This window comes from Trachurus japonicus, chromosome 1 (assembly GCF_045865225.1).
Source record: "Trachurus japonicus isolate A0001 chromosome 1, Traja_1.0".
NCBI lineage: Eukaryota > Metazoa > Chordata > Actinopteri > Carangiformes > Carangidae > Trachurus > Trachurus japonicus.
In genome coordinates this window covers 37,158,720-37,176,314 of record NC_140907.1, presented here as the reverse complement: position 1 = coordinate 37,176,314, position 17,595 = coordinate 37,158,720, and the positions used below count along the sequence as shown (strand labels likewise).

The window sequence follows — 17,595 nt, the reverse complement described above, 5'->3', positions numbered from 1 at the left end:
CTCCTGTGTGATGTCATCAAAACACCTGCACCTGAGGAGGAGGCGGAGCTTAGCTGCTCTAAAGGTAAGCTCCTTCAAAATAAAGGTAGGTGTTTGTGTTAAAGCTCCTTCAGAATAAAGGTAGATGTTTGTGTTAAAGCTCCTTCAAAATAAAGGTAGAAGTTTTGTATTAAAGCCTTTTCAAAATAAAGGTAGATGTTTGTGTTAAAGCTCCTTCAAAATAAAGGTAAATGTTTGTATTAAAGCTCCTTCAGAATAAAGGTAGATGTTTGTGTTAAAGCTCCTTCAAAATAAAGGTAATGTTTGTATTAAAGCTTTTTCAAAATAAAGGTAATGTTTGTGTTAAACTCGTTCAAAATAAAGGTAGATGTTTGTGTTAAAGCTCCTTCAAAATAAAGGTAAATGTTTGCATTAAAGCTCCTTCAGAATAAAGGTAGATGTTTGTGTTAAACTCCTTCAAAATAAAGGTAGATGTTTATATTAAAGCTTTTTCAAAATAAAGGGAGATGTTTGTATTAAAGCACCTTCAAAATAAAGGTAGATGTTTGTATTAAAGCTCCTTCAAAATAAAGGTAGATGTGTGTGTTAAACTACTTCAAAATAAAGGTAGATGTGTGTGTGTTAAACTCCTTCAAAATAAAGGTAGATGTTTATATTAAAGCTTTTTCAAAATAAAGGGAGATGTTTGTATTAAAGCACCTTCAAAATAAAGGTAGATGTTTGTATTAAAGCTCCTTCAAAATAAAGGTAGATGTGTGTGTTAAACTACTTCAAAATAAAGGTAGATGTGTGTGTGTTAAACTCCTTCAAAATAAAGGTAGATGTTTGTATTAAAGCTTTTTCAAAATAAAGGTAGATTTTTGTATTAAAGCTCCTTCAAAATAAAGGTAAATGTTTGCATTAAAGCTCCTTCAAAATAAAGGTTGATGTTTGTGCTAAAGCTCCTTCAGAATAAAGGTAGATGTTTGCATTAAAGCTCTTTCAAAATAAAGGTAGATGTTTGTATTAAAGGTTTTTCAAAATAAAGGTATAGTAGATGTTTGTGTTTAACTCCTTCAGAATAAAGGTAGATGTTTGTGTTAAAGCTCCTTCAGAATAAAGGTAAATGTTTGTATTAAAGCTCCTTCAAAATAAAGGGAGATGTTTGTATTAAATCACCTTCAAAATAAAGGTAGATGTTTTGTATTAAAGCTTTTTCAAAATAAAGGTAGATGTTTGTGTTAAACTCCTTCAAAATAAAGGTAGATGTTTGCATTAAAGCTCCTTCAGAATAAAGGTAGATGTTTGTGTTTAACTCCTTCAGAATAAAGGTAGATGTTTGTGTTAAAGCTCCTTCAGAATAAAGGTAGATGTTTGTGTTAAAGCTCCTTCAGAATAAAGGTAAATGTTTGTATTAAAGCTCCTTCAAAATAAAGGGAGATGTTTGTATTAAATCACCTTCAAAATAAAGGTAGATGTTTTGTATTAAAGCTTTTTCAAAATAAAGGTAGATGTTTGTGTTAAACTCCTTCAAAATAAAGGTAGATGTTTGCATTAAAGCTCCTTCAGAATAAAGGTAGATGTTTGTGTTTAACTCCTTCAGAATAAAGGTAGATGTTTGTGTTAAAGCTCCTTCAGAATAAAGGTAGATGTTTGTGTTAAAGCTCCTTCAGAATAAAGGTAGATGTTTGTATTAAATCTCCTTCAAAATAAAGGGAGGTGTTTGTATTAAAGCTTTTTCAAAATAAAGGTAGATTTTTGTGTTAAACTCCTTCAAAATAAAGGTAGATGTTTGTGCTAAAGCTCCTTCAAAATAAAGGTAAATGTTTGCATTAAAGCTCCTTCAAAATAAAGGTAGATATTTGTATTAAAGCTCCTTCAAAATAAAGGTAGATGTTTGTGTTAAACTTCTTCAGAATAAAGGTAGATGTTTGTATTAAAGCTCCTTCAGAATAAAGGTAGATGAGGTAAATAACGACCCGGGCAACAACAACAGTTATCAAAGATCTCCTTCATTGTTTTAATAGAGACACTGTGCCACAAAAATGTTACGTCCGCAGCCACAGATCACGTGATCATCATCGTCATCATCATCATCATCATCATCGTCATCATCATCATCATCATCATCGCCGGGGTCGTTCGTTCGTCCGTTCTACACAATCTGCAGGTCACTTCTTCTGACACGTTATGTATAAATATATACAGTTCATAATGATTCTGGAGCCGAGGGGGGCGGGGCTTTCTCCTGAAGGGGGCGGGGCTTTCTCCTGAAGGGGGGCGGGGCTTCGGTCGGGGGGGGGGGGGGGGTAGTTGTGCTGTTGACGAATTATTTAGCAGAGGAACTCACACGTCTCCGATGCAGCACATGCTTCATCGTACGACACCGTCACCGAACGTTAACGCAGCGTGAGGAGAGAACGCCGAGATCTCCTGCCACAAAGGCACTGGGCACATGGTTGCTAGGGGCAACGGCGGCGACGACGGCAACAGCAACGCTGCTTCTAAAGCATGTGCTTCAACATCTGGAGGCCCGAGACCGAGGATGACGAAGCCGCCACTTCCGCCACTTCCTGTTTTACACACTGTGGCAGCGGCCAATCAGCAGCAGCGGCGGCGTCGATCCAGTGTGAGTCTGTCTGTCTGAGTGAAGAAGAGGAGGAGGAAGAGGAGGAGGGGGAGGGGGAAGAGGGGGGGGGCTATTGCTGATTTATAGAGAGAGAGCCGAAGCGGAAGCAGGAAGTAACGTAACGGTCGCCATTATGGGACCTAAACTCGAAAAAAAGTCTCGGTAACTCTTTACTTGAATAGGTATTCATCAGATTGACTTAACACTGTCATAACCATCGATGAATACTTATGACAGCTGTCGTTAAGTGTCATTCGGTAAGTTATGTCAATTTTGATGCAAAGTTGACATTGTTTGAGATGTTTTTGTTCTGACAACTTGACATAAAGACAATTTAAACTGTCATAGCAGACCTAATTGCCAAACTTAATAATAAGACATAATTTTTAAAGTTTGGCCATTAGGTCTGCTATGACAGTTTAAATTGTCTTTATGTCAAGTTGTCAGAACAAAAAACATCTCAAATAATATCAACTTTGCATCAAAAGTGACATAACTTACCGAATGACACTTAACGACAGCTGTCAGAAGTATTCACTGATGGTTATGACAGCTGTTATGTCAATCTGATGAATACCTATTCAAGTAAAGTGTTACCCAGACTTTTTTCAGAGTTGAGGTCCCATGGCGACCATTACTTCCTGCTTCCGCTTCGGCTCTCTATAAAGTGGGGGGTGAGGAGGGGAGGGGGCCTGGTGTAGTAGCTGCACACACACACACAATTACACACTGATCCACTCTAAGCCCCGCCCCCTCCCCTCTGTGGAGCGTGATGTCATCAGACTGGTCGTGGGGGTGGAGTCAGGTCTTCGTGGTCGTCGTGGTGATAGTGTGGGGGGGTCGTGGTGGTGGTGGGGGAAGGGGGGTGGTCTCAGCAGCAGCCTCCAGACGAGGTGTTGACCGGTTTGCTCTGGATCTTGACGTTGGACTTCTCGGCGGCGCCGGCCGTGGCGCCGGGGCCCATCCGCTTCTTGATCTCGGCCGCCATGGTCATGAAGGCCTGCTCCACGTTGGTGGCGCTCTTGGCGCTCGTCTCCAGGAACGGGATGCCCAGGTTGTCGGCAAACTCCTGGAGGAGGAGGAGGAGGAGGAGAGGAGATCAGATTCTAGTTCTAATTACGAATATTATGTTAAAGGGATAGTTCAACATTTTGTCAAATCAGCCCATTGCCATAATCCCTATAGACCGAATCGCCTTGTTGTACAACTACTTCCGGGTAGAAAACCAGCACGTAATTTGAATGAGATCAGTAGTAACGAACGAGAGTTTAGCTATATATCATATTTTTCACGCCCTATCACCGTTTAGACAAATCTGAAATGATTGAAGAAACATTACTATTTCTGTGTGTGTGTTTTGTGTTGCTATGTGTTGTATTTATTCAGTTTGGGGGAATCACAGTGTCTAGAAAGCATCAGTGGCTGCAGCTGACAGGGACAGCTAACGGTAGCTAAGCTCAACAACAGCTAAGGTAACACCAGGACGTCAGCTGTTAAAACCCTCCCGTTGTGGGACACGACATGAAACTACTCCAGTTAGCTCAGTCATGTTGGAACTCAGATATCCGCTGGAGAAAATATTTTTTCATGGACCGTTTATTGAGTCACTGAGTTATTAAAGTTAAACAGGTAGCTAACCGTTAGCCCGGCTAATCTATGATAACCATGACTAATTACAAAAATGTGCACACAGAAATAGTAATGTTTGTCCAATCATTGGTTTTATAGACTTTACAAACATCAGATTAGTCTAAACGGCGATATAGTGACATGAAAAATAGCGAAACTCTCGTCTGTCACTATTGTTCGAATGCTGGTTTTCTACCCGGAAGTAGTTGTAAACAACAAGGAGATTCGTTCTATAGTCATAGCAGTAGGTTCGTTACCTTTAATTGTCGGTGCAAGCTATTTTTAGAACGGCGGAGCAGAGCCGTGAGCTGCTCAGAGCTACGCTACGGAGGCTCATGGGATTTCTTGGTTTCCCTCATCAAACTCATCAAATACACAATCCAACAACTCCACAACGCTCTGGTGGACAAGTTGTGACCTGCACATTCACCACGCTATGAGATAATAACACAACGTTACCAGACAGAGTTGTTTTAGAGGGAAATACAGAGACTGTTGATGAAAAACTGTCCCTGAAGGCAACGCGCATCAGCGGTTTTGCATGAATTTACCTTTGTATATTTGAAGCTGCAGCTCTACATGTTTACTTCCCTGAACGTCACAACGCACAACGTTAGTTTGCATCGTTGTGGAAGGAACACACAAACTAATTTTGAAAACAATTTGAATTCTGTTGGAATAGAGAACAGGTCGGTACCGGTGTCTCATCGGTCTGGCTCATTGTATCTGTGTTTTTTGCTCCTTTGGATGCATTTTAATCTGAGAAAATTAACCAGATTGATCCTGACGCATTGTCTCGAACAATAATCAACTAGTTTTTTTATTTTGTGTATTAAATTCTCATCTGTTATCACCTGTTCAGGTTTAGTTAAAGGGCAACTTCGTTTTTTTTTCAACCTGGGCCCTGTTTTCATATGTTTTCCTGTATATGTGAGTGATGGATAATACTTTTATTGAGGTGGCTGCAGTATTGAGCTGCGGCCTAGCTAACACTCTTCAACCGGGCAAGTGGCTCCCGTCAAAGTTCGCCCTATAAACCTGCATTTTTTTCCACACTGACAGGCTCAGATAGTTACAATGAGTGTCCGACAACATACTAGAAAGGAGAAATGAACGTAATAGTCTCTACCTTTAGCTGGAGGTCGCTGTTTGCTGTGATCTGTGTCTAAAACTCACAACGCCAGAAATCTCGTTCTGAAATCTCGCGATAACTCGCAGCAAAACACTCATTGTAACTATCTGAGCCTGTCAGTTTGAAAAAAATGCAGGTTTATAGGGCGAACTTTGACAGGAGCCACTTGCCCCGTTGAAGAGCGTTAGCTGGGCTGCAGGCTGCCTGCCGGGCTCAATACTGCAGCCACCTCAATAAAAGTATTATCCATCACTCACATCTACAGAAAAACATATGAAAACAGGGCCCAGGTTGAAAAAAAAACGAAGTTGCCCTTTTAACCAGAGTTCAGGTTTTAACTCAGAGTTGATTGAACCTGGATTAACTTTAGAGGTTGACCTCAGAGTGACCTCAGAGTGACCTCGGTGTGACCTCTGACCTTGGCTGTGGTGTAGTCGACCACCTTCTTCGTCGTCAGGTCGCACTTGTTGCCGACGAGCAGCTTGTTGACGTTCTCGCTGGCGTAGCGGTCGATCTCCTGCAGCCACTGTTTGACGTTATTGAAGGACTCCTACACACACACACACACACACACACACACACACACACACACAGACACACACACACACAGAGACACACACACCTTGTCAAACGTCACACTCCATACACCGAGTCGGCAACCAAGGAAACGTCACTTTGGGTCAGAGCTGTAGGGGAAAACAAACCGATTCCCCCATAGACATACGTGTGAAAACGCAGCATTTTAAACCTTTGTCTAACGCTTGTCCGCTCGCTGTCATGTCTTAGTTTGAATCACTTGTATCTGCTGACAAAGAGCTAGATATTAAAAAACTCATCACGATCCGGGTCGATTGTTGTCCGTACATTTTAAAATATTGGCTCTTTCACAGTCAGTCACATCCGTCTGTCTAAAGCGGCGTTCACACCGAACGCGATAGACGCGAATGGAGCGGCAACTCTACATTGAAAATCAATGTAAATGGCGCGATGACACGCGATTCAGGCGGAGGCGGCGCGAATGGAGCGTCTGGAGCGATGAGACGCGGCGCGAATGAAGCGGCGCGTTTGAAGCGTCTAGAGCGGCGCGAATAAAGTTGAAAATATTGAACTTTTCAGGCGGCATCGCGCCGTGACATCCAATCAGCGACGAGTTCAAGCCGACGACGTCACTTCTCTGTACGGTTGTTTACACTCAGAACAACATGAAGGAGAAGCTGATTGTATTTGAGCTGTGTGTGGGCACCGCTGCCTCTTCTACACAGAGTGAACAAAAAAAAAAAAAACACACGCACACACAGTGAACCCAGACACGACGGTGGGTGGTTTTCTGGTGTTTCTGAGACTTGTACAGCAGTAGTACAGTGCAGCAACGGTGGTGATATCAGCCACGATCGACGTGGAAAGAGAGCAGGTTGAGATCACCGGTTTTCAAATGAACGGGCGGAGCGTCTAGCGCGAATGACGCGATGGACGCGAATGATCCACAATGACCAAGCGGTGCGAATGAAGCGTCTGGCGCGATTATATTCGCGTCTATCGCGTTCGGTGTGAACGCCGCTTATGGAGGAAGTGTTTGTCTTCCCCCACGGCTCTGACGTTTAGGTGGGCTGAAAAACCACAACCTGAACTTTTATATCTTACCCAACCGTGTAACGGCTCTGACCGGAAGTGACGTTTCCTTGGTTGCCGACTCGGTGTAGGTTATAGGTATGTGACTGACTGTGAAAGACCAGATCGTGATGAGTTTTTTAATATCTAGCTCTTTGTCAGCAGATACAAGTGATTCAAACTAAGACATGACAGCGGACAAGCGTTAGACAAAGGTTTAAAATGCCGCGTTTTCACACGTATGTCTATGGGGGAATCGGTTTGTTTTCCCCCACAGCTCTGACCCGAAGTGACGTTTCCTTGGTTGCCAACTCGGTGTATGACTCGGTCGTAGCCCCGCCCACTGACCGTCTGTCTGGCCAGGTGATGATGATGTCACGGTGGAGGACTCACCTGGTCTGTGACGTCGTAGACGACGATGATGCCGTGAGCTCCTCTGTAGTAACTGGACGTGATGGTGCGGAACCGCTCCTGACCGGCCGTGTCCCACTGGGGGGGGGGGGCACAGCGTGTTATACACACACACAGTACATACACACTACTGGTACACACTACACACTAGCCATGTTTCCATCCAAAGTGATTTGAATTACTGTGGGAAATGTGCGTTAAAAGAAATCTGAATCCTGTGTGTGTCCATTAAAGGGATAGTTCACCCAAAATTGAAATTTCACTCATTATCTACTCACCCTCATGTGGACTAAGGGCTGGGAGAAGTTTCATGTTTTCATGTCCATATGACGGTTGCAAATGGATACCAACTGTCTTCGTAACAAAAAGACACACCAAAAAACATCCAAATACCTCCATGCTGCTCGTATGTAATGTCCGTCTTGTATTGAAGCCCTGAAATGCGAAATTGTCCCGAAAAAAAAAAAGTCTATATTTCAAGCTTGTTTTGTAGCGGAAGCTTCTCGAAGCTCCTCCGCTACAAACAAGCTTAAATATAGACTTTAAAAAAAAAATTCGGGACAATTTCGCATTTTGGGGCTTCAATACAAGACGGACATTACAGACGAGCAGCATGGAGGTATTTGGATGTTTTTTGGTGTGTCTTTTTGTTACGAAGACAGTTGGTATCCATTTGCAACCGTTATATGGACATGCACTGCTACGCCGAGACCCCCTGTAACTCAGAGAAACCACGGAGGACTCTGAAACTTCTCCCAGCCCTTAGTCCACATGAGGGGGAGTAGATAATGAGTGAAATTTCAATTTTGGGTGAACTATCCCTTTAAAAGTACGGACTTATTACCGTCACAACGCGACCTGTCCGTGTGCCCGTGTGTGTGTGTGAGTGCGTGTGTGTGCGGCCGCCACAGAGTCGTTTATTAATAGGAAACGCTGGATGCGCTGGTTGATAAGTTTGGTTTTTACTGCAGGAGGAACTATGAAGAACTCAGCTGTGATTGAAAAGAAAATCCCCTAAACCGAGTCAAGAGTTGTAACTGTAGTGGAAAGGGGCAAAGTAATGATAACTGGGAGTGGAAACCCTGTTTTACATTGTTTTAACTAGGGATGCAAACAATTAATCGACTATCGATTAATTGTCGATAAGAATTTAATCGATTAAATTAAATTACTTGCAATTAATCGTTCCTTTTCAATGGGAGTTTTACTGTGAAATGTAAACAAGCAAAGCCGACATAATGTAGCGGATCTCTGTGTAAACTTGTGCAGCGCACTGCAGGACACAAGGGAGAGAGGGAGAGGAGGTGAAAAGAGACAACACTGTTACCTGTTGTAGCTATACGGGACTCAGGCTGTACCATCGCTAACACACAGACGACCAGTGAGTAACGAGTCAAAAAGCCGCCGACGCGGAGCTGCCTGAGGAGTTGTAATGCAGCCTGAACGCAGCTCAAACCGACCCAGTGCCTCAGCACGGCGACCAAGCTTTGATAAACACACCGGATCCGCGCTGGTTTACAGTATCCTGCCATAGTTTAGCCGGTCGCTACCGGAGCTTAATTTTTTTTTTTTTAAAAAGAAAAGAAAAAAAAGCGCTCGTTGCGGTGCCGCGGAGAACAGCGCGTGTGTCCACGCTGTGTTGGTTTATGTAACTTAAGGGGACAAATGAACCACATGTTTATTGTCATGCATTGCTGATGGGCATTGTTTCTCAATAAATTAGAAAACCCTTTCCTATCATTCCCCTTTTCCGTGCATGGTTGAAGGAGACTGGCTCGCATCCACGTTCCCACTCCCTCCTGCGCCGAAATGTCACCTTAAGTCACATAAACCAGTACGGGTGTGTGGACACAACCACCTATATTGTTGTCAGCACCTCATCACCGCTGGTGTTTAAAGGCTCCGTTCTTTCTGCAGTCAGGTTAATGCGCACATCCACCGTGTTGGTAAACGTTGGTAAACAAATAATCCCTCTATATCAACGGAGGCAACCGTGCTTGATCAGCTTGGGTTGGAGGTGGTGTGAGTGCGGGCCAGCGGGGGAGAGGGGGGCATTCGGGCTTCAGCGCGGTACGGAACAACTGGCCCTAGTGTGAGTGCGTCCTTATTTGTGGCCGCTGCAGCGCCACACGGGCTTTGCCTTTCAGCAATCAAGCGCTGTTTTTGTCAATGTTAATAACAATAACAGCAACAGCTGTCGGCAGCTGAGATCGCTGTGCCGTCACCATAGAAATGCAAGACGCATTACGGCTCATTCGCAAAATACCTTTCAATGGAAACACTCGCAAATGGCAATTGCACTTTTTCGAAGTTTCAGAAATATCGCTTTTATTTTGCGAAAATCTGTAATGGAAACGCAGCTCTCTCACCTCATCTCATCTCATTATGATACTGTAGGACTTCAACCTCAGAGCTCTCTGTCCCAAATAACGTGCTACTTAAACATTTTCATTGTGCTGTGCTCTTAAAATAAATTAACAAATACTAGTGTAAAGTCCATAAGGAATGTTGATCTTAAATTTTCCCCTTAAATTTAGGTTCTCAGGAAAATCGCCGCTTATCAATTAATCGATCATCGATCGATAAGGTCTATCAACTATCGATTAATGAATTACTCGATAATTTGCATCCCTAGTTTTAACATATAAAAGAAAATACAATTAATAGCGGAAACCCTGATGTTGACTGCAAACACGGGAGCAGTTGGGGTGAAAGTGGCTACGTCACACTTAATTCCAACATAACTGTTTCCATCCCGTTGAATCAACCAAAACCCGGCTCTAGTGAGCGTATTTTAGTTTGTGTGAATCAGGGGGTTTTAGTTCGAATTATGGCGTTTCCATCATAATTTTCTGATCTGAATAGAGAGCCTAAGCGGAAGCAGGAAGTAACGGCGCCATGGGACCTCAACTCTGAAAAACTCGCCATTCAAATGAATGAGACTGAACATTTTATTTCGTGATCCGATTGAATTGCGCCATGAGAAAAAAATATGACCTCTACCTGTTTAAAACATCACGTTTCATGCCGAGAAATCAGCCGTTTATCATAAAACGGCAACAGAAGAATGTATTTTGTGTAAAGACCGCTCTACGGACTACAGATCTGTGTCCCACAAAAAATACGTCACCAACTGACACGGGAAAGAAAGGGCGGCATTTGGTGACGTCACCTACGCGACTTGTAGTCTTTCTGCTTACAGATTCTTCTGAATTGTATTCTACAATAGCTTTACAACAAACGGCTGATTTCTCGGGATGAAACGTGATGTTTTAAACAGGTAGAGGACATATTTTTTTCTCATGGCACAATTCAAACGGATCACGAAATAAAATTTTCAGTCCCGTTCATTTGAATGGCGAGTTTTTCAGAGTTGAGGTCCCATGGTGACCGTTACTTCCTGCTTCCGCTTAGGCTCTCTATACGCTGATGGAAACACGGCTACTGACACGGACAGAGACTTACGATCTGCAGCTTGATGGTTTTCCCGTCCAGCTCGATGGTCCTGATCTTGAAGTCCACTCCGATGGTGCTGATGTAGCTCTCTGTGTACGTGTCGTCCTGCAACAGAACACACAGCGGGTGAGGGAGGGTGAGGGGGGGCGGGTGGGTGGGTGGGCGGGGCAACAGAAGCAGGTGGGGGCACACGGCTCAGGGTGGCGGGGGAGGAACAGATACTCACTGCGAACCGCAGCAGCAGGCAGGACTTTCCGACCCCAGAGTCACCGATCAGGAGCAGCTTGAATAAGTAGTCACTGTGGAGGAGGAGGGAGAGCTGTGACATCACTGTGACGTCACTGTGACATCACTGTGACATCATCACGCAGCATCACACGCCCACAAATAATCAATCAGTAATAATCAATTCAGCTCTAGACACAGGGGTGAGACAACACAGGGTGAGACGTTAGGGGGTGAAACGACACAAGGGTGAGACGTTAAGGATGAGACGTCAGGGGTGAGACGACACAAGAGTGAGACGACACAGGGTGAGACGTTAGGGGTGAGACGATAGAGGTGAGACGACAAGGGTGAGACGTTAGGGGTGAGACGTTAGGGGTGAGACGTTAGGGGTGAGACAATAGAGGTGAGACGATAGAGGTGAGACGTTAGGGGTGAGACAATAGAGGTGAGACGTTAGGGGTGAGACGATAGAGGTGAGACGACAAGGGTGAGACGTTAGGGGTGAGACGTTAGGGGTGAGACAATAGAGGTGAGACGTTAGGGGTGAGACGTTAGGGGTGAGACAATAGAGGTGAGACGTTAGGGGTGAGACGTTAGGGGTGAGACGTTAGGGGTGAGACAATAGAGGTGAGACGTTAGGGGTGAGACGTCAGGGGTGAGACGACAGGGGTGAGACGATAGAGTTGAGACGTTAGGGGGTGAGATGACACGAGGGTGAGACAACATAGGGGTGAGACGTCAGGGGTGAGACGTTAAGGATGAGACGTTAGGGGTGAGCTGTTAGGGGGTGAGACGACACGGGTGAGACGACACGGGGGTGAGACGTTAGGAGTGAGACGTTAGGAGTGAGACGACAAGGGTGAGACATTAGGGGTGAGACGATAGAGGTGAGACGACACAAGGGTGAGACGTTAGGGGTGAGACGATAGAGGTGAGACGTTAGGGGTGAGACGATAGAGGTGAGACGTTAGGGGTGAGACGACACAAGGGTGAGACGATAGAGGTGAGACAATAGAGGTGAGACGAAACCGGGGTGAGACGACAGGGGTGAGAAGTTAAGGGTGAGACATTAGGGGTGAGACAACACGTGTGAGACGTCAGGGGTGAGACGACACGAGGGTGAGACGTTAGGGGTAAGCTGTTAGGGGGTGAGACGACACAGGGGTGAGACGTTAGGAGTGAGACGACAAGGGTGAGACATTAGGGGTGAGATGATAGAGGTGAGACGACACAAGGGTGAGACAATAGAGGTGAGACGTTAGGGGTGAGACGATAGAGGTGAGACGTTAGGGGTGAGACGTCAGGGGTGAGACGACAGGGGTGAGACGATAGAGTTGAGACGTTAGGGGGTGAGATGACACGAGGGTGAGACAACATAGGGGTGAGACGTTAAGGATGAGACGTTAGGGGTGAGCTGTTAGGGGGTGAGACGACACAGGGGTGAGACGTTAGGAGTGAGACGACAAGGGTGAGACATTAGGGGTGAGACGATAGAGGTGAGACGACACAAGGGTGAGACGTTAGGGGTGAGACGTTAGGGGTGAGACGTTAGGGGGTGAGACGTTAGGGGGTGAGACGTTAGGGGTGAGACGACACTGATCATGTTCCTTATCAAACTCTTATTTCTGGCTCCAGTTGTTTGTGTCTGTTTGGTGTTTGTTTTCCGGGGGGGCGGGGCTACGTGGAGGTGATTAAGGGCGGGGTCGGTCGGTTTGTTTTCCCTCCTGACTGACTGATCGGTTAACCGGGACAATCTGGTCGGTGGCCCGGTCGGTCGGTCCCGCCGGTACCGAGCTCCTTTCACTTCACCACAGTCCCTGTTTGTCCCGGTCCCCGAGAGGCCGTGTCCCGCCGGCTGCACCGCTCCGAGCCGGCCGTTACTCTGGAGGTAGCCTGTTAGCTCAGAGTTAGCCTCCTAGAGCTAACGAGGCTACCTGTTAGCTCAGAGTTAGCCTCCTCCTAGAGCTAACGAGGCTAGCTCCGGTGGAGTCGGCGTCAGGGAGCGGACACAACACACACCCCGGCCGGATCAAACACACACAAACGACACTCGGCTGCTTCACTCGGTGACTTCCCGGTCAGAAAACACCGACACACTCTGAGTCTGGAGACAAAGCAGCGGACGTGCAGCTCGTACCGGTCGGTCCGTTAGCCTAGCCTAGCCTAGCTTAGCCTAGCCTAGCTTTAGCTCAGCTGACAGCTCAGCCGGGACCTGTCACAACCAACCGACACGAAAAGTCGCACTTACTATTCGGGATTCATCGTTGTCTCCGGTGCTGACAGGCGTCGTAGCGGAGGAGCAGGAGGAGCGGGAGGAGCAGGAGGAGCAGGAGGACCGGGCTGGAGCTGAATCCGCCTCGTAACTGGACCGAAAACACCGTTGTTGTTTTTTTTCTCTTTTTTGCTGAGAACTGGTTAAACTGGTTGTCGCAGCCACAACAGCATAATCGAATCAAATATGGCTGTCAGCGCTACCTACCCGGAAATACCAGAGCACACAGGAATCATGGGTAGTGTAGTCCTGTTGTGTTGTAGCAATGGGCGTTCACGCAGCATCATAGTGTTTTTGAATGGATGTACTGTATGTGATGTTGTAGAGGTCAGTGTGCATGATGCATTCTGGTTTCACTCCGTCTTACTTTGTTTTGTTTTTCAGGTTCTGATAAGAGAGGGTCACAGATCGGTGGTCTTGGAACACAACTTGAGAATTTCTTTTCTTTGGGTATTTTCACCTTTATTAAACGGGACAGCGAAGAGAAACAGGAAATCAAGGAGAGAGACTGGGGGTCACCTCGGTCGGGAGTTGAACCAGTGATCGACAACTTCAGGGTAGACTCTGTCCAGAGGTGGGTAGAGTAGCCAAAAATTGTACTCAAGTAAGAGTATAGTTACTTTAGAGTAATGTTACTCAAGTGAAAGTAAAAAGTATACCATTCAAACATTTACTTGAGTAAGAGAAGAAAGTAGGGTGGAGCGAGTATAGTTGAGACATGTGTACAGTTGAAACACCCTTAATATCTTGCCTGCGCTGCAAGGCTGAGCCACCATTTTTACTCAGTAAATGCATATTAGCATCTTCTTTGGTTGTGGGAAGTTTGAAGAGTTTTAGCATCTCCAGTCCAAAGATATCAGCAAAAGTCTTTTTACTAGGGTAAGAATTTCACTTTACCATGTCCCTTCCACAACGAATAGCTTATTATCCTTTTGTGACCATCAAACATAACTTACATCATTGCAAACATTATTTTGTGCCCTAAAAACTCACATATTTCATGCTATCCTAGCATGTTAGGTCACTGCACAATCTAGAGAAATACACAAAGTGGTCAGCGGGTACAGTTGAGACACAATGTCTCAACTGTACCCTGATAGAGTTCTATTACATCACATCACTGTTAAGTTGTGCAGTATAGGCTAGAGATAACAAGTTATAAGTCATAATAAAACCAAAAACACAAAGAAAATGCAGAAAAAAAACTAATATTTGTGATACCTGAACAGTGTTATATTAATATATACTATTAATATTATAATGTTATTTTATATAATAATTTTATATTAATAATACAATAACATTCCATTGTTTTTTGTTTGTAATTTTTTTTTAAAGTTTATTGCATTTACAATTTATGTTCAGTCATCAGCAATGGGTTTCAATGGTGTCTCAACTGTACCATGGTACCGTCTCAACTGTACACGTATGGGGTATGGTTGAGACGGGACCATGGTAAAAATGCACCTAATTTTTTGCAATATCTATTCAAAAATGGAAAATCAAGTGTCTCAAACGTACTTGGTCTACCCTACTTGGTGAAAAAGCTACTCAAGTACTGAGTAACTGCTGAGTTCGTTTAATGATCAGCGCGTAAATGTAGGCCTAAATACACAAAAATATAATAGCAATGAAAAAATTCAGATATTGCCAAAGAACAACATTTAACAACTAAGACAATAGCCTAAATTACGTTTTTTTTTTACAAAATAACATAAATTAAGACAAATTCAGCCACTATAATTTACATAGGCCTATCTATGAAAGATCTATGAACTGCCCATAAGCTCTTTGTGTGTGTGTGTGTGTTAAGTTTCGCGTCGGACAGTTCACGTCTCCACGTCGCCCATTAATCCCTGATCAGCGTTCACCTCGTCGGGCATTATCCGCGACATACCAGGTATGGTGTTTGGTCAGAGTGGTGACATCATCGTTAGACTGTGGGAGAGCCAAAAAAATCAAAAATCAACACTCTTTAATTTGCAACCAAACCCACAAATGACACTCCACACTCATGATTTTGGAAACAGTTTGTAGACACACTTGTCCTCCGTCTCAAAATGCCATCAAAAAAGCAGAGACTTAGAGAATACATTTAAATATTTTTTAAATGCAGCCAGGGAGCTCTCTGCTCCCATTTACCCTGGCCTAGTTCATTTTTTCAGAGCCCAGCAGATGGAGCTCCAGCTCACTGTAAATGGCATTATACTGTGTTTAAATTCACCAAAAATAGTCACACCTCTTGCACAGAAGTCCCCAATTTCTACTTATTGTTTATTTTTCTACTATTCTGCTAAACTTTCAGCTATCATTGAATAATCTCACATTTTATGAAAGTCTCAACCTCCCATTACCTCAAGTATTGCTATAGTTAAGGTGGCCGCTTGCCAACCCCAAGGTCACTGGTTTGAAACCTGTCTGAGCAACCTTATTAGCGTATCAACCTCTTCCAACTTTAACTACTACCACTTGGTCTGGCTTATTTTCAGATGTTGCATGAGCAACCTTGATAATGCATATTTGCCCCCCACCTTTTCTCTTTACCTCTTTCTATCTTGGTTTGTGTTAACATGTTTCTTGTTTATACCACTGCACTAGGATTGATTTGCACTGGAACTTTGAAAACGAAGAAAGCAGCAGAGACAAAGCACAGGTCTTGAATGATTTGCATTCATCATTTCTTGTCCTGCGCTGCCCACTAATGGATATCGCAGGCAGAATTCACCTCCCCTCCCCCACCTTCAATTGGCTACAGGTGGTCACAACTCGTTAGGAGACTCATTGATTGGTCCAGAGCCTCAGCCAGCCAGGTTTCAAAGAAGTCAATGGGTTGTCTTCCCTCGATCCCCTCTTTTAATCCAAATATCCGGATGTTATCACGGCGGCTGCGACTCTCAAGGTCATCAGTGTTTAAGACCAAAGCGGAGATTGTTTTTTCTGCCGTGGCGAGGCGAACTTTCAGTTTGGTTACATCATCCTCGGTTGCGGAGATACGCGTTTCAATTGCCTCAACACGTTTATCCACCCCTCCCAGTCGTTTATCAATATTCCCCAGCCTTGCGGAGACAGCATCCAGTGTTTCAAATATTTGGGCAAGTTTTACCTCCAATAGAGCGCCCACTTGGTTTGCTATATCATTGCTTACTAAGCACATTCTCTAGTCAGCAGAGTCGGGGTGGTTGTGAGGTTGGCGTATCCTTCTGTGGCGGCCATAGTTGCTTGACGGCGGAGGCCGCTTCTTGTTAATCGTGGTTCGACCGAAGTATTTGGAGTCTGTGAAACTTTCCTCTTTGGCATAGGGCTACTTAATTTAAGCATTTAATGTGGCCAAATTAGGCCAAGATGCCCTAGAAAGTTACATAAATCACAGATTGTAGCGTGGGGGAGCGGGAGCCAGGTGCGTGTCCTGCTCTCAGCTACGCATGCGCATCAGTAAGATCCGCATGCGCATCAGTAAGATTCTTCAGTCTACTGTGTGCAGTTTACAGGTAGTCCTGTCTGAAGTACAGTAAAGATTCATCAGGTAGGTTCATGCTCAATAGTTAACAACCAACTACCACAGACATGACTGTAAAGAAGACTGTCTGAGCCAATCCAGCCTATGGAGGAATCCCATTTCATTAGCTTCGACCCACAATCTCACTCCTGAAGGCACTATCCAAAGTTCATGACCAATGGTGAAGTTTGGAACATAGATGGACTGGTAAATCAAGAGTTTTGACTTCTTGCTCAACTCCTCTTCACCACACTTGTGAACAAGACCCTGGGATGCTTTAACTCTGTCACTTGGGGCAGCAACTTTCGCTGACCTGGAGGGAGCTGTCCACCACCTTTTGTGTATGATACATTGGCCTCAGACTTGGAGGGTTTGACTGGCAAACTGTTCTGGTGAGTGCTTGAGGTAACTCTGAGGCTTTCAGAACGGAAACACTCCTCACCTTTGTCTTAAGATCCAACCACAAACAGGATCAGGGACAAAGAACAACCTTACTGGCAGTGTGTCTGACTTTGTGCCAAGAATATGGACACAGCTGTCTCTTTGGTTGTAGAGGAACCGAGTGGTCCCTAACAATATGTTCCTAGGAGGGCACGATCATAAGCCTTCAAGTCCACACAGCACATGTAGACTGGCTGTTCAAACTCCCACGTCCCCCTCTGTACTCCTGGTAGGGTAAAGAGGATTGAACCTGCATCGCTCTTCTGCATCTGAGGCTCAATGATTGGTCGGAGCTTTCTTTCCAACTACCTGCG

General features: G+C 44.7%; 1 protein-coding gene across 1 annotated transcript; it reads right to left on the bottom strand.

Moving 5' to 3' along the window:
* Window positions 1-3,347: 3,347 nt before the first annotated feature.
* Window positions 3,348-13,468, bottom strand: LOC146992502 (ras-related protein Rab-1A). The gene is made up of 6 exons (XM_085787160.1): window positions 13,321-13,468; window positions 11,071-11,143; window positions 10,854-10,949; window positions 7,371-7,466; window positions 5,788-5,919; window positions 3,348-3,677 (listed from the first exon to the last, which is right to left on the bottom strand). Exons 1-6 carry the CDS (start codon window positions 13,332-13,334, stop codon window positions 3,480-3,482), a joined length of 609 nt encoding a protein of 202 aa, XP_085643286.1. The 5' UTR covers window positions 13,335-13,468; the 3' UTR covers window positions 3,348-3,479.
* Window positions 13,469-17,595: the final 4,127 nt, after the last annotated feature.

Excerpts from the sequence above, each read along its gene's own strand:
- LOC146992502 (XM_085787160.1), bottom strand. Across the intron at positions 7,467-10,853 it reads AAACCATCAAGCTGCAGATC|TGGGACACGGCCGGTCAGGA; the intron begins GTAAGTCTCTGT and ends CCCCCCCCCCAG. Across the intron at positions 5,920-7,370 it reads TCTACGACGTCACAGACCAG|GAGTCCTTCAATAACGTCAA; the intron begins GTGAGTCCTCCA and ends GTGTGTGTGTAG.